General features: G+C 34.7%; 1 protein-coding gene across 2 annotated transcripts in view; it reads left to right on the plus strand.

The window, feature by feature from the left end:
* IKZF2 (IKAROS family zinc finger 2) overlaps positions 1-27,341 on the plus strand; it is a 138,233-nt gene that overhangs the window by 72,854 nt on the left and 38,038 nt on the right. Inside the window, exons 4-5 of one of the 2 annotated variants that reach the window (XM_054585690.1) lie at positions 17,079-17,345; positions 23,933-24,100. In XM_054585690.1, coding sequence (XP_054441665.1) covers positions 17,079-17,345; positions 23,933-24,100 — 435 coding nt within the window. The remainder of the gene's footprint in view (positions 1-17,078; positions 17,346-23,932; positions 24,101-27,341) is intronic. The other variant, XM_054585689.1, reaches the window with a different exon arrangement.

The following is a 27,341-nucleotide window of genomic DNA, read 5'->3' on the forward strand; positions in this document are numbered from 1 at the left end:
ATATATTTAATATGAATTTTGCATTTTGGAAAGATAAAAGTATAAGTTGATATTCTGCTGCTTTTATTGTGGTATAAAAGGTACATTCTTCAAGGGTGTGACATGCTCTCTATCAATTGCTCATCATCAATTGCTCATCAAGCATTGAATAATTTTGTGTCATAACTAAAAAGCATTTTTATGATTATGAGGAAACATTTGTTTAGTACTTCCCTAGAAGTGTTTTCTGTGTGATTTTTGTGAAATTCTTCTATGGTAAATATAGAGTTAGTTTGTTTCCATTTACTCATTGGAAACTTAAGATACATAATGTTTACCTTCATTTTCACTCATTGAAGTCCATTACTAACCAGCAGTAAAATCTAGACATCTTATTTCTATTTCTGTGGTTGGTTTATTATATATCATTTCCTAGTATCACATAACTACATTCATTTCCTTTATTAACCTTTATTTGTGATGTTTCTCAAGGAATGGAAAAAACAGTTTTCCTCTTCCCACAAATCATGAAATGTATGGACTTATACACACTATTATTTAAGTAGGTTTTAAGGTTTTTAAGGAAGTTATGTATATCCAACTCTTTAAACCTTCTGCCTTATAATATTTGAAGAGATCACCTCTGGTAACAGAAAAAAAAAAACAAAGGAAAGAAATCTAAAACTAATCTTTTTTGACCAATTAGTAACAGAAGGTCCTGAATTACTCCTTTTTTAAAAATTTTTCGTCATTAGTTGATTTGATTAGAAAAAGAAAAGAGATTTTAATTTTACCTTTGTCATACATAGCAGGAATTCATTGTTTCACAGTGGAACTGACAGGTGAATTTCATTAAAACTAATAATATGGCAGCATAGTGAAAGCTTGCAACTATTATCAGCATGTAGAAATTTTAAACAAGCTATTACTTTTTGACCAAATGTTCCATTACTTGTCAGAGTGATCTTGTATGCAGTGAAGGTGAAGAGAATGGATTGAAAAGGCTTCATTTTAGGTTTTCTTTAAAATTGTGTGTGTGTATGTTTTAGTTTAGTTTGGGGGAGATTGCTCACATTGTGGGGCTACCTTCATGGTAACAAAAGGCAATTAGATAATTTCCTTGTATCTGTGGTAGAGGCAATGTAGGAATTATTAATGAAAAATGCCAACTGATACATGTATATTTTCAATGGAAAGTACTGCTTTGTTAGTTTTTTATATGCTAAAACAAAAATTCACATCAGTAAAACTGTAAAGAAACAAAATTATACCTGATAAAGAGTTATATGGTAGAGCTACCATTCCTTAGTTCCAGGAATTTTAGTGAATTGCTCTAAGCCTTTCTTGTTCCAGATACCTCCTCCCTCCACAGAAACTCTTGCAGGATTGCTGTCTCCGCATGTATTCACCTATATGAGCAGAATATGAAAGCAAACACTATGTATGATTTGAATGTCACTGCGGCTTTAGTGCTTTGCAGAGTATCTGGTATAGAAGAGGCACCCCAGATATGTTTGCAGTATTATTAAACACTCATGCTTCTTACACCTGTAAAAAAGTAGGCAAAAAAGTTCAGTTCTTGGACACATTCATTTTATTCAGTTCCTTTTCTCTGCAAATTCTTTCCACTTTTTTCTTTATTGTGTTGCATTTCATTTGTTTGCACATTACTCAGTGAATGAGCTTACGTTTTGCTTAATGTAGGATATCTTAATTCTGTATTATTCTGAGGTCAGTTACTAGTTCAATATGTTTGTTACCTAGCAAAGTATGAATGTCTTGGTACCATCAATGCAAAGTGAACATTTAATTCCTCCGTTTGTGGGAGCTGGGTCCCTGCCTCCCCTTGCTGGTCTTTGTATCCAATGCTGTACATAATGAGGGTATTTGGCTGGGTCAGAGGCACAGTATTATTCAGCATTACGATGAAGAAAAGACTTGATTTGAAATTAAATGGCTCATGCTGAAGGGCACACGACAAAATGAGCCTTCACTCCATGTTAGTACTCCTCCCTGCCTTTTTATCTACCCCTTCCATTGCTAGCCATGTGAATCCGGCCCTCATAATGAATGAAACTCTATGGCCCCGTTGGTGCTGGATTTAACCTTTAAGATCAACAGTCCTTTTTCAGCATTACCGTTTTGAGAGACCTGGACACCATCATTGGCGTTCCTGTCTTTTTCTTCCTCTCAAACTGTATAATTTGTCACTGAGACCTGTGTTTCCCTGCCACTGTATTCCTAAAAACTACCAAAGCTATTGGGATCCTCTCCATCTCAAACCCGACAATAAGCCAGACTTGTCTTGTTAACATTTGTATCACCAATAGTCAGTGGTGTCTAGTGTATAAATTGTACAGTACAAATATGTATTGAACGAGCAAATAGACTTGCTCATTGATCTACCTATTTTTATGGGATAGGAGGATGTGAGGGTGGCCTCATAAAAGCCACTGAGGTCCCTAATCTTGGAGTACAACCCAGTGTGATCCCAAGCGCACACTCTAGCATATAAGCAGTAACAAGAATTTTCATATCTGAAGAAAGAAGCTAAGTTTCCTGTCTTTAAAATCTACTCATCAGGACCCCATAATTTGATTTGTTTTGCTTTGTATGGTTGAAGATATGCAATTTAAACCTTACTTGATCAATACGCATCTCTTTTTTAAATAATGTATCTCTCTTTGCCAGAATTGGGCAAGTTAAAATTATAAGTTATCTGCTCTCTATATTATCTGAAAAACTTTATGAAGATTTTATTGTATTTTTATTAGCCTTATAAATCTGGAATTCTGGTGTCAGCTAGGACTTTACAACTTAATGAGTTTAAGGTAGTTATAACTTTATGAGTTTAAGGTAGTTCAAATTTTGGAAAGGTATTTTATTTTTCTTTCAGAATGTAAAATTCGAACCAGACATTTGAAAGTAATTTCAATCCTGAACTGCATGAAAAGGAAAGGAGTGCTGAGCTTATAATTTTAAAAAACATTATTGCCTAATTAAAGAAAGGCTTTGTGACTGTTAGGTAAATTGATCATGCCAACAGTTTTAAACGACTTACAAATTGCACTATGAGGAAGAAAATAAAATTAATCCAAATGATAGTTTCAGATAAAAATATAAATATGGCTAACTCTTGCCAGACACATACTGTTAACTTTTTTCAGGTGGCAGCTTTTGTGGTTTGTTTTAGTTTCAACTTGCCCCGGAAGGTGCTGCTGCAATGCAAAGGTGTTAGGCGGCGCAGTAATGGGACAGGAGGTGAAATGGAAGGCTCATAAAAATGTCTTATCATTCGGGCCTTCTTGGAGAACCTCACTTGAATTTCCAAGTGGTCAGCTTGACATTTTAAAATGGGAGAAGTTGTGTCATTATTTCTAGAATACTATGGTAGTTAGAGAAAAAAAGATTTGAAGTTCATTGCAGTAATTGCTGACAGCTTCCCCAGAATGAGGTGCCTCGAGTAAGCATGCGCTGCCTTGAAAAGAGGCAGCCTCCCCGGAATGTGGACGAACACAGTGAGCTTCGTGAGGCGCATGTGACAAACATGTAGATTTGGGCATTCTTGTAACCCTAAAATAATTAAATTATTTGTAAGTGGAAAAGAAGTACGACTTTTATCAGTTCATATGTTCATTGTCTTCAAGCAAAGGGAGATTCTAGGCCTCTGAAACTTATAGCTTGTATATTTTCAGTAACTTAAAGTATACAACCTGATGGCCAGTTGTCACAGCAACAAGGTAGCTGATATCCCTGGGCTTGGAATAGCCCCTGTGAAGAGCTGAGGCCACCCCTACTATAACAGCATCACAGCACCCTCCCTCTCTGGAAACCTGCAATTTGCCTCTTCGTCCCAGATGGGAGGAAACTTGCAAGCATCCGCAAACCATACATAATGGCAGGGTTCACTTCCTTACAGGGACAGAGCAGAGAAAAGGAAAAATTCAGGAGTCTTCATAACATTGTTTGAGTTAAAGACTTCGTGCTTTTGTGAAGATTGCTGCAGCACTCATTTTGTTCATTTGTTTGTTTAAGTTCTGAGGATGCTGGGTTTGCTTTGCTTTTTTCCCCCTCCTGGACACTGGCCAATATTCGACTGGACAGAACACATGGGGATGGCATATTAATCACATGGCACTCTCTTCTGCTTAATAAAGAACATCATACGCACATACCGACCAGGTTACCTGTGTATGTACTGTGTATAAATGTACATTCACATTTAAATATGCTTTTACTTATGACCTTCAGAAATACATTAAGGCATAAATTTAGGAATGCTTAGTTAAGTAGCACATCCATCCCCTCACTTTATTATTAATTATTATTATTATTATTTCTTCTCCTCCCCCTCCACCTCTTTCTTCTTCCTCTTCTACTTCCTCCTCCTCTTCTTTTTTTTTTTTTTTTTGGTAGGAACATTTAAGTGCTCCTTCCCCTCCACCTCCTCCTTCTTCCTCTTCATCTTCCTCTTCTACTTCTTCTTTTTTCCCTTCCTCCACTTCTGGTTTTGTTTTTGCTTTTTTGTTTGTTTGTTTGTTTGTTTTCGTGGGAACATTTAAGTACTCTTGGCAAAATTTAATTATCCAATACACTGTCATCAACTGTCGTTGCTATATCCTCAGACTTCAGGCATTTTATAGCTGAAAATTTGTACCCTTTGGCTACCCTCTCCCTGTTTTTCCCATCCTCCAGCCCCTGACGACATACTTTTCTACTCGGAAATCATAAAGCTCCTAGAATGAAGCATGGGGCGTGGGGGAAGCTCCTTGACATCAGTCGTGTCAATGATTTTTTTATATAAAGAAATTTATATTGAGACACTAAGTAGCTAATAATTATTACCTATTACACAAACTATATTTTACATAAAATCTCGACTATGGCAAGTTGAGATTTTATGTAATCTCATAAAATTATGAGATTTTAATTAATTCCAAGTTGCATCCTGGAATCAGATATACTACAGACAGAAGGGACCTCAAGAACCTTGGCCTCAGGCAGGTAGGCTTTTAATTATTTTAACTGCATAAATAAATAAGTAGAATTATGTCCATTTCATGGATAAGGAGCTAAGTCTCTTAGAAGGTAACTTGCCCCTTTATAGGTGACAAAGATGCAATATCAGCACTAAATGTTAATAGAAGGAAAAATGAAACTCAGTTTGTATATATTTAATGTACTTATTTTCTGACCGGAAAGTATCAAGTATTTTAAAAGAAGCATTTTTAAAATAACTAAGGAATTCTTTTACATCTGATAAATGTAGTATCTTACCTTTCCAGATTTTTTTAAAGCTATTTGTATGCCCTTTAACTATATTGGACATGTTTAATCTGTTTTCTATGATACATAAACTATACTATCACTTAAGGATATTTTGTCTAGTTATGAGCTTTAGAAAGCTGGCTTAAAATGTTCTAGAAATGGAGGCAGATTCCTCATTGAATAATCAAAACTTCAGTTCATAGATAGATGACATGCTTAAAGTAACTACTTATAATTCAGAAGAAGCTAAGTTTTTTCAATAGTGATCTTATGAGAGTATTTCTTGGTTATTTATACTCTACATTTTGTACTGAGATTTTATAGTATTAACATATTCTGGGGCGAGAAATATAATAAATCATTGTATTTCTCACTGCAGTACTTTACTGTGCATAGTTGCTCATTTATAAAAGCAAAATATAGATATACATATATGTACACCTATACACATACATGCATAAATTTTAGAAGAGCCATGAGAGCAGGCACAGTCTGTCTTATTCACTGTTGCTTTGTGGTGCCTGGTACAGAGCAGCTGCTCCTTGAGTAACTGTGAATGGATGAATGACAAATTCTAAGGAGTTTCCTCCTTCACACTGTTTCTTGAAACTCAAGTCTGTTTCTTGATAAGCTATCATCTTTGAAATTACTGCTTTACATGCACTAATTCTCTTAATATTCTATTTTAATTCTCTAAAATAGTCTACATTAAACTCTGTTTGATTTTAGAATATTTTCTATTTATGTTCCCTCTTGAATGAATGCCTTCCAGAAGAATGGTGTCGCTCTAAACCAACATGGACCCATGCCTTCTCCTCTCTACATGCTTGCCCCAATCTTGAGTGCCTACTGTCTTCTTTATTACATAAAGTACATCCAACCTGTAAGTGCTATCTCAAATGCTGTTTCCTTTATGAAGCCTTCCATATCATCCTGGTACTTCTTTGTAGTAGACATGACCCTACATCGATATTCCACACTTCACGATATGCTTCATATAGTAGATCTATAAATAAGAAGTAAAATAGCAACTCTGAGAGAGTTGTATATACCTTTGCACTGAATACTCAGAACAGCCCTAGGATGGAAGTGTGATCATTATCTTGATGATTATAGACAAGAAAAATGAGACTAAGAGAGGTTTTTTAAGGTCGTGTGAAAGAACCTGGCCTTAAACATCACGGCACTGAATCTAAATCTCTTACTCTTAGCCATAAACTATGTGACTTCAGGCTTTCCCAATTTTAAGATTTTTACATAAAGAATATTATCCTCACTTTGCATAGTAAGAAACAGGGAGATACTAAGTGACTTCTTAATATACGTACTTGTAAAGAACTTATTATGTAAACGCAGGTATTCTAATCCACCATTTCTGTTATTCACCTAGTTGCTTTGTAATTATTTTTTACCTTTTAACATATATTCCATATGACTATCTAAAGTGTCTTATTCATTAGGTATAGGAAAGTAGGTATGAGCATTGAAAAGGAAAAAAAAAACCCCAGCTGCTACATTGCAGCAAAGAAATAATCTGCAACTAATCTCTTAAAATTTGCTGAGTGGTTGTCCAGATTTATTTTCCTTAATCGTCACTAAAAGTCTTTTCTTCTTTGTTACTGCCTCATACATGTACTGGTTTTACATTTTTAACTGACCAACCCTGCATCCTGGGGCCAGATGTTGACTATTTATTTTGCACAATTAGTGCAGTGTTTGTGGGAGAACACCAGGGAAAGAAAGCCTGTAGCCTTGATTGTCAGTTAAGTATGTTCCAGGTTTTGGCAACCGGCATTGACATGCTTGAACTCAAGGTATGGAAAACTGTTGAGTTACCCTGTCACTTTAGCTCAGAGACTCAGTAAAGCTGCTGAAATGCTTCTCATGGACGGCTGTGGTTCTTCCCTCCTTTGCTGTTGCTCCGTAATAGAAACCCTGCTCCATTCTTATCTCTTTCTCTTTAGCTTGCCGGCAGCACTGCCTTCTGACCTGGTTTAAGCGTCCTTAGTGACCCCTGGCGATACAATGTGCAGGTCCCTCCGGGAATACGCCCACTCAGCTGCATTGTATAATAATGATTTTACTTTTACAGAAGTTTAGTTAAAAAGTGTTATACTCCCCTTATTAAAGAGATAACTTCACACTGTAATTTGCCTTACAGATCGCCCTCCCCCCCAACAGTTGTGCTAAGGCGATGGTTGCTGAACACAAGTTCAAGTAGATTGCTCTTATATGAAATAAAATCCACACTCAGAAAAATCTGGCAGTGTAAGCTGATCTTCCAAAACAGACTCTCAGACAAATTTCTCTTTACACAAAGCTGGCAAACTACTATACCTGTATTAGACATGCAGAAAAAAACATGTCAGACGACACACATTGACTCTAAGTTATTTTCCTTTAGCAAACTGACCTTTTTTTTTTTCTTTATCAGTAACTAGTAACTGCTTTGCTTTTGTTGACAAAGGGAGAGTATCAAGAATTTGTTCATCTGTTAGTTCTGGGTTCCATCTCAGATCTGGCTCCCAATAGGTGTGTGACTTGGGCATATAAGTGGTGTCACTCATTCTGAGCTTTAGTGTTCTCATCTGTAAAATGAGGATAATATTTACCTTTCAGAGTGGCCATCATGATTATACCAGGCAACACACATAATGTGCCTAAAGTTTTTGCTGTCATACAGTAGTCCTGTACTTAATGTTATGTTGATGATATTTTGTGTTTGAAACCTAACTCTGTATGGCTACATTTATTTGTTACCTGTGGTTCATTTCTACATGGTCTGTGTTACTTAAAAAAGAGAAGTATAATAGAAAATCAGCCCTGGCCAAGTGGCTCAGTTGGTTGGGGTGTTGTCCCATACACCAAAAAGGTTGTGGGTCCGATCCCTGGTCAGGGCACATTCCTGGGTTGAGGGTTTGATCCCTGGCCGGGGTGTGTAGGAGAGGCAACCTATTGATGTTTTTCTTTCACATCAATATTTCTCTCTCTCTCCTTGATGTTTCTCTCCCTCTCTCTCTTTCTTCCTGTCTCTCTAAAATCAATGACTGTATCCTCAGGTGAGGATTTTTTTAAAAAAAGAAAAGAAAATTAGCAACAACAGTTCAACAAACACATGCTGAGCACCTCGGGTATGTAAAGGTGAGATGGTTTTAAAACTGTGAATAAAGATGTTTCCTTTTAAGGCTCTTCGCCTATAGGGAGTAAGGGCCTTGTACAATAGGGAGTCTAGAATTAAGGCAAATACACTCCTAAAGTCTCTGTAATGTGTCTGTGCTCAGGAAACATTTCATGAAAAAAGGTATCAGGTAAGTGAGCCTTGGATAGGGTGCTAATGGTGATAGAAATGGAGGAAGGATTCCAGTAAATAATAACAGGAGGCGGGGGAAAAGTCAGTAGAGATGTATAAGATGAGTTCCAGGAAGAATGCCTAGAAAGTGACTGGAAGGGGTGTGAATAACTGAAGGACTGATAGGACATATGGCCGGGGGATATGAGAGGGCTGTGCTGTGGATGCCCTCAAGTTCCACATCAAGACCTTTGTATTTAGTTTGTAGATAGCAGGCAGCCATTTAAGGTATTTTAAGAAAGCAATAGGAGCTTTTTTCTAGGGGAGTGGAGTGTGGGAAAAGACCAAAGGAAAGGGCCAGTTAGAAAGCTGTTGAAATTTTTCCAAGTAAAAAAGTCATGGGGAATCTTAAAGAAGGTCTGTGTTGCTTGTGAAGGTGCCGAAAAGGAGTTCGGTATGCAAGACATGGCAGATATTAAATCTTTAGGACTTGGCAAATAAAATCATTCAAAGGATGGAAAAAGGGATAGACTATTGTTTGCCTGTGGCATTTCTATTTAAACTAGGCTTATTTCCTCCACATTGTACATTTCTCATGACATAGTAGTCTGCCAAAAAAAAAAAAAAAAAGGTAGAAGCTTCGTCCTTGGTCTACAATGGTGCCACTGTGAGGGTTGATAAACCTGTGCCATTTGCTGATGAGAGTGCAGTATAAGCTTTCATATATTATGGGAGACCATCAGAAAGTCAGATGTCTTGCCCTCCTTTGTTTTACTTTTTTTCAAGGAGGTAGAAAGGACAATTGTTTTTGTATTTATTTTTTTGTGAAGACCTCTTTAAGTGCAAATGGAATGCTCCATGGGCAGATCATAGGTATGACTTATCTTTATAACAATAATTGACATAAGACTGTCAAACTTGACCACAGTGGAAGTCCTAAAATGCCTTCCTCCATAGACTGTTGGTTTAGAGATTAAAGTTGATAATATTGACTTAATCCTCAAATAGCTGTCTTTGCCTACCACTGGTAAGTTACAGTATGACAAAGGAATATTGAAAAAGTGGAGGACAGGGAGCCTATCAAAATATTGACAGATTCTTCAGGAACCAGTTGTACTCTATGGACCTATCCCTAGGCCAAAGCAAATTTTCAAATTAAGAGGTAGTTGTTTTGAGTGGGTATATACATCCCAGACTTTTAAATATTAATTGAGTAGGTCAGTTTATGGAAACTTAAAGAGTTTTTATTCTATGTAACTATTGTGGACTTGAATTCCTGGTATCCTCTTCAACCAGTGGACATGGTTTTATAGCATCTGAGAGATCTCTTCACCCATGAGTGATATTTGTCCTAACTTTAATACTAACATTAGTTACTTGTTTAATTGGAGAGCCAGTATCATGTCATAGAAAGATGGCAGGGCTGAGAGGCAGATCTTGACTTGGTATCACTCTCACATTTACTTACTTTATATCCTTGGGAAAGTCTCTTAACACCAGTGCCTCTGTTTGTTTATCTGTGCTGCCCTGCCTGCAATTCCCTGTTGTTTGAATGCCACATGTAACAGAAGTTGTGTTTTTTAAATTTTAAAAAATTACAATAAGTTCCTTTTTTAATATTATGAGCATTATTACTATTACTATTATTATCATTATTAGGATCCTAAATCTTTAAAGAATATGTTTTATCTAACCTAATGTTTTTAGGAATATCAAGTGTTATTTTGCATATTTAAGGTGATACAGTTGACCAAGTTAAAAGAAATTTCCCAAGGTCCCACAATGAGTTAAGTGGTAGAAAGACAGGTAAAGACCCTGGTTTCCTGCCTTTGGGTGCAGGGTAATTTTCTACTATGCTCTTCTCAGAATAATAAGAGTATGGCAGAAATCAGCACTGTCTTCATCTAGTTTTTCTAATAGGTTTTAAAAATATATAATCTCACCATAGTGGAGAGAGAAGAGAGTGGAAAGGGAAAAGATGAGGTGAGGTAATGTTATGTACAGGCATAGAATGCTACCCACAACAGCTCCGCTGCAGTTCAGTGACAACCAGTGTCTGGACTTGTCCAACCATTTAGAAAACGAATAGTTTAAGGATGTTGTCAGGGAGCCATTTTGCAAAGACTTACCCAGTTATTTGTTCACAGTTAAATAAAGGTTTTATATTGTGTGAAATTTTTTTGAGGAAATTTTAAAAAACTGAACATTCCTTAAAATAATTTTTGTTGTGATAGTTTTATTTTAATTATTTAGACTGTTGGTAAGTTCTTTGTAAATAATTGTGCTTTACCTAGGAGTTTGAGGGCAGCTTGTTTTTCTAACACATTACTTATGCAGCTGCTGGGTTGTTAACATGGGTTTAATCATATTTAGTGTTTCTGTTTCAAATGTTTAAGTGAGAGAAAGATACATGAGCTCAGAAGCAACTTCAACAGATTATTAGATAGACATATTGATTCAATTAGTGTTTATATCACCATTTCAAGTAGCATGGCATAGCCAGGGAGAAATTGATGCTTGTAAGTAATAACTACCCTTAAGTGTCCTCTTGAATTCTTATACAACAGATACCAAGCATATAAAAATCCACTTAAATATCACACCTGAATGACTCCCCCCCCCAATCTTTAAGTAAAGAATGATATTTTAGCTATCTTTTATTCAGCACTGTGAAACAAATATTTCATTAACTCAGTATTTGCTTCCTTTAAAAATAAAAAAAGAATTGAAAAATATATTTTGGAAACTAAACAGAAATAAATCACTAATTTTATAGTAATTAGTCTAGAAAGCCTTTTTTACATTCCATAAGCTCAATCAGTATTGCGTTCTTTCAAAGAGAGCAAATAAGTCATAAATCTTTGCATTATTTTTCTGGCTAGGAAATGAAATAATCTGTTTAAGGGTTAATAGAATCAAGTTATACTTAAAAATCAAGTTTTAAATTGTAGAAAGTTTAATTTAGATACTAAAAATATTTTAATAATGATATTTTAGGATCTGGTTACTATGATATTTTCAAAACTTAACACTTAAAAATGATAGGGTTATCTGTGAAAACCAAATGCTAAGGATGAGGCAAAAATTTATTCTTTCAATTTGGTAACTCAGAATCAATTGACTATATTTAATCATACATATAAAAAAATTACCTTTTTCTCCCAAATCTTAAATAAAGAGTTTCATTATTTGAAGGCATCATTTGCCAGAGATTGCAAATCTTTGCTGTCTCACATAGGTGGTAACTTGGTGAAGGTATGGAGTAAAAGGAGTAAATGCCCAAGTCCTAAGGATAAGCCTCTTTCCATATAGGTACTTAGATTCAGGTCAACAAATCTATTATGTAACCAAATTATATACATTAGTAAAATATGTCCTGTACTCTTTGTATTCATGAACTGTGTTAAGACTTTTATCTGTGTATATACTCTCCTATGATGTGGATTTCTTATTTAAGATAATTTTTTTAGCCTTTATTTTTAAACCTTCATAATTATACCAAAGTATTAGGCAAGAAGCAGGCACTTTAAAAATCATTGAGCCAACCAATATTAAAGTAAATTCAGTTTCGGCACTTCCTTCTGATTGAAGTGGATGACTTAACGAGTATGAGGTCTATGAGTGTATGAAGCAACATCGTACATTTTATTTTTAAATGGTATATATTCTGGTTTAAAATTATTTTTGTTTTTAATATTCAAAGTATAATAGCGGCAAAGAACATTTTCATTAAGATATAGACTAAATTAAGATAATTTGTTTTTAACAGCTTCACAAGAAAACAATTTTTCCCCACTTGGTTTTCTACATGCCCCCTCTTTTTTGCAGTAATATATAACTGTTTGCCTATGTAAATAAATACCCATATTCCATTATCCTGATAAATGTATAGTTTTTAGAGCGAGAGATTACTATAGATTACCATTTTTTCTATTTCGGTTCTAACAAATATGAATATTCATTTCAAGTTTATTCTTCTGTTGATAGAAAGCTCTAACTATAATTGTAATATCCAATAATTTTTAAAATGACATTTTTATTTATTTTGATGTCCATAATATAGTACTCTCATTAGGGAAATGATGATAATTTAATGTAACATCAAGTTATAGTGTAAATAATTCTGTGCTGTTTTTATATTTAAGAAACCCATTGTTTCAGATTAAAAAATGGCTCTTTTAAGATATGTATTTCCTCAGTTCCTTAAATGTAATGCTGGTAGACTTTATAGTCATTAAATATATCTTATCAGATGTTGACTAGTTGGGGAATATAAATGATGGCAATTCTTCAAAGTTTGTAATCTTTAGTATATTACTTAAAATAAATCTATGGGACAATTTGCTCTTAGGTTGGTATGTGAAGAAATGCTCTATAAAATCATACTTTCATCTGTTTTCCTCTCAATTTTTTTCTTTAAATGACAATTATGAGTGAAATGCATGATTTTATATGGTAACCAAATAATGTTTTACACTGAGTATAAAAATCTTCCTCCCTAAAAAAAATATCATGGAAGAATTTCTTAGAGTTTGGAAAAACCTATCAGAAAAAGTACAAAATCCAGAAGCCATAATAGAAACCTTAAAAAATTCAAAATTTACATTTAGCATTCATGCTAATAGATACCCATGAGTAAAAAGATAAACTAAAATATTAAAACATATCAAACACAGAGCTAAGTTCCTTAGTATGTAAAGCATTTAAATACAGTGAAATAAGATTGACAGCCTAGAAAAATGAGCAAAGAGCTTTGATAGTTCTCAAAAAAACCCAAAATTTAAACATAGAAAAGACGCATAATTTCACCCATAGTAAAAAGTGCAGATTAAGTACTAGAGTATAAAACCAATTATTATTTATCAGATTGAAAGTTCCTTGTGGTTTTATACAATAATGTCTATAATAGTAATAAATAAGAAATAACCTCACATTTCTATTGACAGAACCTAGATGAATAAACTACAGTACATTTGTAAACTGTAATATATGCAGGTATTAAAAAAGAACAATACAGGTTTCAGAGTACAAATATGGAAAACATTAAAGAGGTATTGTTAAATGAAGAAAGCAAAATTAAAGTGAAGTGAATTATACACTCAATTTTTGTGAAAAAGAAACTATATAACACATTCACATGTACACACACAATACTGACTTGGAAAATGAGGATAATAGTTTCATTTGAGACTAGAACTGAGGGATCGTGAACTATAGCTAGAAAAGGACTTCGTTTTTCATCTTTTATGTTGATTAATTTTTCTTTACTGTGTTAATAGATTCTTTTTTTTTCAATAACTGATTAATTTGATTTCCTCTCATTAGTTTTAAAGTTGACTTCATTGAGGTGTATTTCACCCTGTAATTTTTTTTACCTTTTACCTTAAAGCAATTATCAATTCACAGTCAGTTTCAAAAATAGTAGAGAGGTCCATGTACCCTTCTCCCAGTTTCCCCCAAAGGTTACACCTTTTATGACCATGATGCAATTATCAAAACTATTTAGAAAATTTACATTGAAAATATGTGCATGTATAGTTCTATGACATTTTATTTCCTTTGTAGATTTGGATAGCTACCACCAACGGTCAAGATGCGGAACCATTCCGTGGTCACAAAGATAGCCTTTTTGGTTTTTTAACGTCAGGCTTGCCCCTTCCCTCCCCACCGTCTCTCATCCCTGGTGACACCACTAATCCGTGTTCCATCACTGCAGTTTTGTCACATCGAGAATGATATATAAGTGGAATCATACAGCATGTGACTTTTCTTTAACCTTTCAAGACAGGCATTTTTTCACTTAGCGTAAGGATCTTGAGATCCATCCAAGATTGTGTTTAAACATATAAAACAAGTTGAAAGAAATAAAATTTGTAAACAATAAAGTAAAACACCTAATTGAATACAACTTGAAATACCTCCTGTATGCCACAGATTTCTTGATTTTGGGGGGGATATTGAGATGAATAAAATATTGTTTCTTCTCAAAAATCAGTAAAGCAGTATTGATATGTAAATAGGGTAAAGTCTAATAGGTATTCTATTAGAGATGGGGCCAGGAATGAAAAAAAATATATATATATATATAATATATTCAGAGTCATATATAATATGTGTGTGTATATATATATTCATATTCCTTTTAGATTTCAGAGTAGTTTACATCCTATAAATTAATTAATCTGCACAAAAACCTTATGCAATAGAGCACTGTCTGTCCGGAAAAAAATAACAGTCAAGCCCATTTTTTATATTTGAATGCTCACATCAACTCTAGGAAGAGGGTACCATTATTGTCCCCATTTTAGTAGGGGGCAAAGAGAACTTAACTTGCAGAAGGTAACATTTCTTTTACTAAGTGCCATTGCTAGTATTCAAATCCAGGTTACAGGACCCTCAGTCTTAATAGCTAAAGTCTGAATTCATCTCTGCTTTGCAAACAAAAGATGTAAGAATCAGAGGTTAAATAATTAGTTCAACATTATACTGCTAGTTAGTGTCAAAGCCAGTACAAGAGACATGTTCTCCTGTCTAAATCCAGTGATCTGCTCAGTGTACTCCCCTGCCTCCAGTTGGTAGAGGAGGTGCAAGGAAGGGGACGGGGAAGCGCCATTTTGGTAGCACTACCCATCATAAGTACTAACAAATCACAGAGTGTGTGGTTTCTCTAAGAAAACAATTGGAGTGAAAACAACTTCCTTTTTATGAAAATGTTTCCTCTAGTCAAGTAATTCCAAATAATGTGTTTTGCTCAGTAACTTTGATATGATTTCTTAAGAAATGTTCAGTATTACTGGATAAATAGCTGGTATTCATTTAAAACTTGCTTCTGCTCTGTGAAAAGACTTTGTCAGCAGTCCAGAATGAGGGTAGTGCTAACAGAATTCCAACTTTTCTGTAGGACGATCCAAAAACAGCAAACAGAAGGCATTAAATTTCTTAACAGTCACAAGTGCGTGCATGCATGCCACGCCATTCTTGTCATTCATTGCTTTTCAGTGTGCGCATTGTAAAGTTGAAATACTTTGATTTGCAGACTAATATATTCCATAGAGAACTTTTTCATATAGTATGAAAAAAGCAGAATAGCTTAAGAGTATGTGAGGTCTGTGTACTCTACCCTACATTTATACAGATCTTAAGTGATGTATGTGTTTAGTATGATTTTAGGATATTTGCCTAGGTGATGTGTCTTCATGTGTATAAGACATTAGCTGGATTAAGATCCCAAGCTGTTTCTCTTGCTCATTTCAGAAGCAGGTTTACACAAGTACTCTGATGTAAAACACAGACTATGAAGTGTGTATAAAATGATTGTTAAATTAAGATTAGGAATACCTAATCTCATCTATTCTATAATCCTATCTCAGTCTCAGTAGCCATAACAGCAAATTCAAAAGCCAGTAACAGAATTATTGGGTTGGCCAAAAGTCCATTATATTTTTCCCATAAAACAAAAGATATATTTTTCATTTTCACCACTAACTTTATTTAGTTGGATATTTTGAGTATGTCGGCTATCTCCTGCTATTGGCTTCTAGTGGGTAGAGGCCAGTGGTGCTACTAAACATCTTCCAATGCATAAGACAGCCCCACAGCAAAGAATTATTTGGCCAAATATCAATAATACCAAGAAACATTGTAAATCGCTTTTGATACGTTTGACCAGTCACAGCACCTTCTCCATACACTGCACAAATCTTTTTTTGTGTTTCAGTTGCATTTTTACCTGTCTTGAAATAATAAAGCATAATATGCTGAAAATGTTGCATATCTTCTTCCATCCTCTACATTACAATGGCTGCACAAAAATTCACCTATTTTGATTTTTTTAATGCACACTGGTATGACAGATGTCATAATACAGTCTAACAAAATTGTTTCAAATGCGGTTAAAGACGACTAAGTTCTACTAGAGAGATCATAACGAAAAAAAAACATAACTGACTTTTTAGCTAATCCAATATTTGGAGGCTTGCTTTAAAAGTATATAACTGATCTCACTCATATGTGGGATATAAAACTGAATGAAACAAATGAATAAACAATAAAACCAAACAAATGAAAACTCACAGACACAGACAGCAGTATGGGGATTACCAGAGGGAAGAGAGGTGGGGGCGGATGGTCAGGGTAAAGGGGTCAAATATATGGTGATGGCGGAAGGCTTGACTTGGGTGATGAGCGCATAATGCAGTATACAGATGAAGTATCATAGAATTGTACACTTGAAACCTATGCAATTATTAATCAATGTCACCCCAATAAATTTAATTTTAAAATAAAGGGGAAAAGAGAAAGAAATGGGTGAAGAAATAAACTGTTCACTCGGAGATTTCCTGAGCCATCTCCATCTTCACGCCAAAGCTTCACTGAAATCTCACAGAGTACAGTACTTGTTACCGTTGCATTGGTGATGGACTGTATTTTACTTAATGCAGCATTTACAACCATGTTAATAGAATGGCAGTAGGTGTAAGTGACATGTAGGTGACAACATAACACGTATTAAAATGTCTTCTTGCTTCTCTTTAAATTACAGCAAATTCAGTAAAGCTAGAGATGCAGAGTGATGAAGAGTGTGACAGAAAACCCCTGAGCCGTGAAGATGATATCAGGGGACATGATGAGGGCAGCAGCCTAGAAGAACCCCTAATTGAGAGCAGCGAGGTGGCCGACAACAGGAAAGTCCAGGAGCTTCAAGGCGAGGGAGGAATCCGGCTTCCGAATGGTAAACTGAAATGTGACGTCTGTGGCATGGTTTGCATTGGGCCCAATGTGCTTATGGTACATAAAAGGAGTCACACTGGTAAGCAGCTGAAAGAATAACCTGATGACTGCCTGTGACATCTGATGTTGATATTACCTGACATCTATTCTCTTTCCTTTTTATTCAGGGGTGGCAATGGTAAAACTACCTTTTCAGAATTCTGCTAGTATTGGATTGCTGAAAAGCAGAGAGTAGCCTGGGTCTTGACTTCCAGCCTTCATATTTGAATAGTGTATCAGGAAAGAAGTTTGGGATTCAGTTTCCACAGTTCTTAATATAGCAATAATATGATAACGGTTCAAAAGGTAGAGGAGAATTTCATTGTGCAACTTAATCCTTTTGTATTTCTACACATACTTTACCATACCCATGGGCAGGTAATACAGTTTTCAGGCGACGAGTTTATCCTCTAAAATGGTACTCATGCATTTATATAGGGGTGGATCATTTTCACCTTATCTAGTTAATTTCCTGGAATACAATTTCCAATCAGTCTTTGCCTACCATGGGTTTCCGTAGTAGGCAGATACTTATTTTCCCTAGTTGGAGAATTTTACCAACTTCTTGTATTTTTTTTTAATCATAAATCCTACCAGGAGATATGTAGGGTGGGTACAACAAAGGCTGGCGGGTGTGCAGGTAGGAACCTGTAATTGTGAAATAGGGTGAGGAAGAAGACCTCAGAGTAATTTAATATATACCTTTACACTTTCGATAATGTGGAAAAACAGTCAAATTAAAAAGCCTTATTTAGATCTCTATAAACCCTCTGGCAAAACTTTTTAAATTTATTAAAAATCAGAAATGTGATTGTGGCAGATAGATGACTCTTAAAAATTTTTCCAAGTTCATGTGAAAATTGATTTAAAGATAATGCTAGCTTTAACTATAATGCCAAGTGGTATTATTTAACAAAATACTAATAACTAATATACTCAGAGCTTTAAAATATGACACGCTTCTGGAAGAGAAATAAATTATAATAAAGAAATTGATTTAAAACACTGATTTGTAAATAATCAGTTTAATAAATAGGTGCTTAAAACGTGAGAGACGCAAGGTACATTGAAGTTTCCAATCTAAACCTCTCATTTACACTGGAAGAAACTGAAGCCCAAAAGAGTCAAGTGACTTATCCATTGTCCCTCATGTCGTTAAGGGCATTGTGAGGCTAGAGTCAAAGTTTCATGATACCCAGAGTGGTTTTGTTCAACTATACTATGCTTGGTAACCTACATTTTATGATGAGGTATTACCACTATAAGGCTAATATCTGAACAATTATAATGAGAAGGTACATGTTAAAATCAGTGTTATTTTAATAAAAATCATCAGCTTTATAAAGGATTTAAGATAATTCCAACCACATAAACAGTAATATTTTTACTTTTTGTTTTGAATTTTCTTTTAAAATATTTATATTTAAAAATTTATAGTAACAATACATTACTAGTGCAAATGTTTTTTTTCCTTTAATTTTTAAAAATGTCTCATGGAAAAGTTAAAAAATCAAGCTTGGACACCATATTTGATAAGATCAAAAAGGAAAAGACTGTAACATCATGTGTCTGTGCCCATGAGATAATTCCAGCTGCAGCTCTGGAAGGAGAGTCACACAAAGTTATAACGTATTCATTATCCACGAGTGATTATGTTGAGGAAGATGACACTCATTCAAATGGCTGACTTCTCCCATCTACAACATACAAATTACATACAATTAGTCTAATGACTTTCCAATTGAGTTGCCTATAGTGCTCATTTTAAGGCTGAAAAGTACACAAAAAACAATTTTTGTAAAATTTGAATAAACCTTTTACATTCTAAGTTAAGACAATTCAAAGAACCTAAGAATGCTCTTTTGAAAGGTTGTTGGTTTGTAAACAGTAATACTCACATACTTATTTTACTGTCCATTTGATATTTACTGCTATAGTAGAGTTGACTTATTTTGATTCTGAAATCTTCTAATTAACATGGAAAATATTTCCAAATAGATAAACAGATTTCTGTAAGTCCTGGTAATGTGAGATTCACTAAGCTAGTAAAGGCAAAGAGAATGGACAAAATAAACCAAAGTACTATTGCAACTGTATGAACTTTTACCATTAATGAATGTTTATCAGAATATTATAAAAATTCTTGCACTTTCCTTGGATATGAAAGGTTTTGTTAAAGTAATAGTCATTGATAGAGGAGCTTGGGATATCTGCCACATTGTTGACCTTGAAATTGTGATATATTTTTAAATTAGCTATTTTTATATGTATTTCTGCTGACCCAGTTTATGCGCCTGAGTGGGTCATGACATTTTCTACTCCATTTTAGTACTAGAATAGAATGTCTACTTGTATTTCTTTAATTTAAACTAGATGGAAAATATGCAGTCAGAATCTAGTCATTCACCAAATGTTTTCTCCTTAATGCCATGAACTACTGTGTTCACTTTAGAACTTCCACCTCTTACCAATTATTTAGAGCTAATATAAAAGGGACTGTCTTAAATCTCTATAAAGCCTTTGGGAAACATGTGTTTCGTGTTTTTAGCTCCAAAACTATCTACTATAAAATTCATAGTAAAAAAAGATACACAACTATCCAATTTATTAAATCACATGGAGTATCAGAACAAATTCATTTCTTCTTTCTCACTCTACTAAAGTACCAATTCCAGTATCTTAATAATGGGTTGGTGTTATTTCTTTGGTATTGTTACTTTAGTCGGTATTCAGGTAATATTGTCATCGGATACTCCAGGCACTCTGCTGGGAATACAGGGAGAAGAAAGGAAGTAGGGGCAATAAATCAATTCATGCATACAAAACACGAATTGATGTAAACATTATAAGTACAGAATATTAATTTGGCTCCTCTTTGGGGAAAGTACTCCCATCTTCCTAACTTTAAGGTTTCAGCACTGTATATTGTACATTGCAGCTTTGTGGAGCCATTCTCTTGCTCCAAGGCCCTCTCTCCAGGTGCTTGGAATTTTTCACATTCACAGGTTATTGTTCCATTCAACACAGGAACGCCCCCTGTTTTGATTCACCAAAGCGAACTGATGCATGACCACCTGCATTCCAAGTGAATATTTAAACCTGTATCTAGGAATATGTTTATGAAAGTACATAAAATATTGAAATACAATTTTTTATTCCATTATAAGCATAATAGATAACTTCATCCAGTGACTAACTAACAAGTGTCCTTGCTGAGATTAATAGATAGATTTACAAAAACAAGAAACAGAATGAGAATGGATTCAGAGTTCTTAATCCAGACTTTTGTACCCACCTACAGGAGGACTAGTTATCATACATGCAATAGCCTTCTTTGATTTTTTAAAAAATTGACTCTATAATGTTACTAATGTGTTTAGTAAATTTGTGGGACTTTCCTGAAATTTGCTTTATTTTACATCGGAAGAAGAACATTATTATGTTTTTCATACAAAGTCTAAACTGACTTGAAAAGGGCCAATCACTTCAGTCTGTTTATTAAAGAAAAACAGATTATTAAAAAAGAAATAATGCAGATGCATTATTTCAAGTTACATAGACAATATAGGTAGTTAACTAAACTTTTAATTGTCAAATCATTTTACAGATATTTCTCTAAGGCCTGGGCCAGAAAAATTCCAAATCATTTAATAAACGGGTTGTTCACATTTTGCAGGAATGGCTTTTTAGGAAAAAATTAGTCAATCTCCTTATTTGTTATTAAACAGATTTGGATATGATTCCTGTATTTGGATTATTCCTAGAATATAATGATGTATACTAAAAAGAAGTATCGTACGTTAAACTCTGTTTTCACCTTTGACTCCAGTAGTAGTGTCCTTGAGGGTTTTCAATGTTACTCCAACTAGATTTAGTGTGGAACTCATGGAAAAAAACACAGAATTGGGGGAAAAATTATCAAATTTACATAACCAAGAAACTAAGAGTAGTTAAGCATACTTCAGCCCCAAACAAGTAAAGCCATAGAATTGTTATCCAAGAATTAAAAACAAATCTAGACAATCCATGTAAAACAGATCTATATCTCTCAAAGATTCATCTGATTGAAATCAAAGTGCATTATTAACATTGCCTCTTCCCTCTCTCCAAAATGGGAGCATGCCTGTTCACCTCCAGCATGCCTCGTCCTTTATTCCCAAGGCCATGAGAGCATAGCAAATGCCTCCACGCTAAGACTCATGCACTCAGTGATATGGCAAGATTTCCAGGTACACCTAGGCCCATTTTCATTTCTCCTCTTCCTTTAAGGATGGTTATATGGATTCAGAAGCAATTCTTACCAAAAAGTATTTGAAGCTATCGGGAATATTTTGCAAATGTAAAAACTAAGTTACCCCGTCATTAGTCCTGTAAACTCAACTAGATGAATTTAAAAATAATTATTAAAAGTCATTATTTTTTTAGTTTTTAGATTGGCATTATATTGAATACTAAAGTCAGTTCTCTAAATTGGGGATCTTAAAATATTTCAATTGTAGGAGGCTTCATGAAAATCTAATTAACATGCTAGTGGTGTATTTTCCAAAGACAAACATAAATTCAAATGTTTTTGTTCACTACCCTAATTTAATTCATTTTAAAGTTATTGCATACTGATGATTTGTTACTTGCCTGGGAAATACTACATAGACAGACTTCAAAAGTAAAATAAAATATTTGAAATGAATATTATAATTTAAATTTGCTATTTTCCTACTGTCTAAAAAGTTAATTACATAAAAAAAGTGCTTTCTTCATCCTTTTTATTACTATTTCCATGGCAGGGTGGGTAGTAGAAAACACAGATTTTAAAAAGTTGTAGTATGCTATTCCATTGGAAAAAAAAGTCAAAGAATTAAGTTCATATCTTTGTTACATGTATGTTCATGTGTGTGTGCATATGTATGTGTAAAATTTTTTAAAAGGTTTACCAAATTAGATTTATTTTAAATTGTTGACTATTTTTTAAGACTGTACATGAGAGGTTTTAGGTCAAATATTTTTTTAACAACTTATTTAGTATTGATTTAATTTGTCAGTTTTAGCAAATGAAGCAAAATTTAACTAAGGTTAAATATAAGGCAACTCTAACATGATAAATGATTTTTTTAACCTAATACATCAGTATGGGACATTTTGTAAAGTTAGCTCATGAAATCTCCAGGTTTCTTAAGGAAAAAACCTTAACCTTTGCTACATGCACAGAGATTACACTTTTTTGGTATGTATCTTACTAAATTTCAAAATGAGCAAGTACGACAGAACTTGAGATACACCTGATCTAACCATTTTAAATTTCTTTAGTGTTTATATCAAATCTGTATGATAGAATATGCAGTGGCAGCTGTAGAAAGGGACCGGTTTATTTTCTCTATGTATTTTAGATTTCTTTTTTGTTCACTGAGTTTGCCTTCATTTTATTAAAGGTACCACCAAATTATAGAGGTTTTGTTATTCACTATTATATGAAACATGATGATTCAGTTAAAAAAATTTTTAAACTATTAAAATTGTAATAATTATCTCACTTCAAGTAAAGAAATGATCCAGTTCAATCAAAAGGGAATTGTTTTTTTAATTGTATTTTTATTCTCAACTTTGAGCTTTGATATATTTATACTATTTATATATTAATTTATAATGTTTCATGTCTATCTTTAAAAATAGACAAACTTAAACAATAACCTTTCTTCATGGTTTGATTAATTTACTTCAATCCACCTGACCGCTTTACTGATTCATCAGCTACACATTTTCATGGTTGATGGCACTGGTGTCAGCCAGGCGATGGCAACAAACTGAACTGATAATGATGGCTTAAACAGTTTTATAGCAATGCTAATAATAGGAGGAAAGATGCCTATCAAACAAATGATTTTCACAGAAAAAGAAACGTCTGAGTGAATAATTTTCTTGGATTTTCCCCAATTATATAAGGAAATGTTGCCAAGATTCTTACTGTGACTAGAATTGAGAGACCTGAGCTGTATTTGGAGGTTTTATGGTAACGAGCTTTGTAGCCTGGTTCATTCACTGGACCTCTTGTCCCCTGACAAGAAAATTACCAACTAAATGAGAGAGTTAGAATAAAGGTGCCTTTCAACTCAAAATATATGTGATATTTAAAGAGAGTATGGTACAGTTAAAGAGAGCAAGACATAATCAATCTGACCAATAATCAGTTATCAGCTTGGGTACTTCTTAACTCTGTGACTATAATCAGATACTTCAACACTTGAACTTCAGTTTCTCCATTTGTAAATTGAAACTACAGATACCTGATTAGATAAGCCATTATGAGGACTGAAATATATATGTAAAGCGACCAATAACATCACTAAATTGATGGCACCTAACTGTTCAACCACTTGTCAATCCTATTACTGTTACTCTTTTGAGTCAATGACAGGAATTCTGTAAAATTTGTATGAAGGTGGCAAATGACACTTGACGTAAAGCTTGAGACTGTATTTGAAAAGCAAATTCTGGGAAAGCAAACATTTAGAAGACTTAGAAGGGAGATGAATATTCCCAGCACAAAGGAGTGGCTCTAGTTAACAGTGTATGGCGAACGAGTCCCTTGCACATAACCTACTTGGTGTTTCTTATCTCTTTCCATTTCTGCAGGCGAACGTCCCTTCCACTGTAACCAGTGTGGAGCTTCTTTTACTCAGAAGGGCAATCTTCTGAGACACATAAAGTTACACTCTGGAGAGAAGCCGTTCAAATGTCCTTTCTGCAGCTATGCGTGCAGAAGAAGGGATGCCCTCACAGGACACCTCAGGACCCACTCTGGTAAGTGTCAGCAGCTCTTGGAGAAGAAAGCTACAACTTGAGAATCCAGGAGACTGCTGTGGATAAGACAGAGTACCTTACAGTTTTGGTACATAGCTAGGAATGGCCTAGACAGTACTTTTATTTGTGCACATTGAAAAACTGAGGAACGTTGCAAGATGCCCGTGGCCCTTCTTATGGACCTGGCGAAAGGAGCACTGTCAACTGAAGTCTCTCATTTCAAGCCACTGAAGTAAGAAAACAGCTGTTACAGAAGTTTTCTCTGATTTTTTTATCTTATAATGTGAAATATATTTACATGCTGATGCTACCATAGAGGAGAGGAAAGCTGTGATTTTTTTATTATTATTTTTTTACTATTTACAGCATCTGGGCTGAGATCTCAGTGGGCAGTTAAATATTGCTATTTTTGAACTTGAAAATATTATGCTCATTAGAAAATTGGCTATTGGAATATGTTATATTTCCTTTTAACTCGTGTGTGTGTGCACGCGTGTGTGTGCACGTGCATGCGTGTGTGTGTGTGTGTGTGTGTGTGTAACTCTCAAAACAGTAGTCATTGGATGCTTTCTGGAACTTTTCTCTACTTCATAAATCATCATTAAAAATCTGGAATAAGTTTGATTTTTTTTTAAATGCTAGAATATAGTACCTAAAAGAGAAGGCATGATTAGAAATTTGATTGAATCTCATTTGACTTTTAGCATGAATTGCCATAACCAAGAAGTTAAAGATGGAAAATTAATATAGAATACTCTCAAGCTAGCTTTATATGCTCTTTCTATTTCTAGTGATATTAAAATTTAATTTTATTATAAAGTTATGATGGAAGTGATGTTTTCATCTACATTGACAAATGTATTAGAGTCCTGTGGATTGTGAGGTAATGCTTATATTATCTTTCTTCACAGTTTTCCTGTTAAGTCTTAAGGTTTTACCAAGTTTTTTAATATAAATGTAAAATATGTAAAACTATTTAGATATTAACTCAAATTTGGGGCAGTTACAGAAAAATGAAATTATTGCAGGCATTAAAACAAAAATTGCACTTTCCTCCCTGACTCAAAGTAATTCACTTATTTCCAACTATGACATTTTATATTTTATTTTGAAATTATGCTATGAAAACAGATATTATCTGAAAGTAGTGTTTTATTATAAAGATTATTATTTATCATAAGATTTTTAAGACATGAAAATTTTTTTGGCTAGTCATGTACTCTGGCTTATTAACATGTGAATTTGCCCAAGGATTATATAAAACATAGCTTTTCACGAACATATCTATTGCAAGAGGTTGAGGCAAAAACAACATTAAATATCTATTTATTTTTTAAAAATTGTGCTGCTTTTAATATTATGGTTTAGTGTACACATGTTTCTTTACCTGGTGATTGCTACCTTCCTAGAAGGTTCAGTGCCTGCTGACACCTCTGGAAGGCATTCGATATTCATCTCAATTTCTGTCTCCTTGCATTCCTTTTTGTTCTTTTAATAGATCCGTCTCTGTGGGTGGTGTCTCACAAGTGAAGACACCTTGGTTTTCCTGTCAGGTTGAGCTGGGCAACTGCAATTAGCTTCTGTATGCAAATTAGGCATGGCCCATCGGAGGCACCTGCTTGGTGGGTGATAAAGTGAGGGGAGGGAAAGATGTCCCTCCCAAAGTAGGTCACTCTCATTAGCTTTGGCCAGGTCAGATCCTTAACATTATTTCCATGGTTTTGTGTAATTGTAAAGTTTGTGTGTATAAGTTGAAGCTGTTTCTGTGAAACTGTATATATTTTTAAAAAGTATATTGCTACTTTGAAGTTTCAAAAAAAATTATGGCCCATATAAATACTGATTTTGCAGTTTGGTGTATCAGGGCATGATTTTTGCTAATATAAACAGCAAACTTAAACTGACTAATTAAAAAGAGTTTATAGAGTTAGAGGGAGAGAAGGTTGTCATTCAGCTACAGCATCACCAAGGGGTGATATTAATTCAGTCATCCTTCCAACTGAAATCTAAAATATTAGCCATCATCAGTGCTTTTCATAACCGATGAAACATGAAGCAAAGCTGTTAAAGTCCATGCTTCTTTAATTGATCTGGAAGCTCAAATTGATCATCACAGCATTCTTCTTCTACTGCCAATTCTAGCTTTCCCTTACCTTCTTTTTAGCACCTGGGCTGGACAGGTTTCTTTATCTGATGAGTGACCCAAACCTTAATTTCTACTAGTTCTGAGTACTGTGGTCCTGCCTTTCTTGGATTCCTGTAGTTTTGCAGTAACCAGAATTATTGAGGAAGTTTTTGTGAAGAAGCGCTCCAGTGAATCTCCTGAATTCTGAACACAGCCACCCTTGCCCCTATCACACAGGAACAACCCAAAATCATCTTAGTATCCGGAAAAAATTACCAACCAGTGGCCCACTCCTGTCCCTGTAGTTCAGCAGCTAGAGATGCCCTGGACAGCCAGGGAGGAGTCTACTCTCGAAACAGCAGTGCCAGAACTCTCATCCATGGTGGTAACGTTCTTCCCTGGGGCACTGAGATCTCCAAAACCACCAATCCCGAGATTTCAGCACAGGGAGAAAAATCCTTTAAATGAGTTATTGGATATATTTGTTTTGTGGTCACTCCTTCCTTAACCTCTTTTCTCAGACTCGTGTGTGTGGTTATGGAGGAGATGTTATTAGGCATATAGCATATCCTATAGAACACACCCAACTTCTCCCAGCAGGCAACCGTGCATGGACCACTCCACTGGTAGGCCATTTACCACTCCGTTGAGCCAGGTGATTCTGGATCACGGAACATGAGGCCCAACCAGTGGAATATGTAGGTCTGAGCCCATTGTTATATTTCCTCTGCCATAAAATGAGTTTCCTGGTTGAAAAGAATACTTTAAGAAATACCATGGTACTTAGTGAGGCATTCTGTTAAATCCAGATGTAGAGGAGCTTGCAAAAGTATTGAACGAAAGGGATGTAAATCTATACCTGGAATATATATTACATCCTATGGGGATAAGTTTCTCCCTCTCTCATATTGGAAGCTGTCCAAGGTAACCTGCCTGCTACCAATTGACAGGTTAATCTTTCTGGGGTCTCAGTGTTAGGAAGCTGTGAAGTCAGGACTGGTGGCAGTAAATCAGTCATAGAGAGGGAGAAGTCGGTGTTGTTGAATCCATAACACAGCGTCCCCGCTGTCGCTTTGCACATGGGCCACTTCCTTTGAGCAGGCACAAGAGTAGCTA

Source organism: Pteronotus mesoamericanus, unplaced genomic scaffold, assembly GCF_021234165.1.
Source record: "Pteronotus mesoamericanus isolate MK-2021 breed Mesoamerican mustached bat unplaced genomic scaffold, CSHL_Meso_final contig_90, whole genome shotgun sequence".
NCBI classification, from domain to species: domain Eukaryota; kingdom Metazoa; phylum Chordata; class Mammalia; order Chiroptera; family Mormoopidae; genus Pteronotus; species Pteronotus mesoamericanus.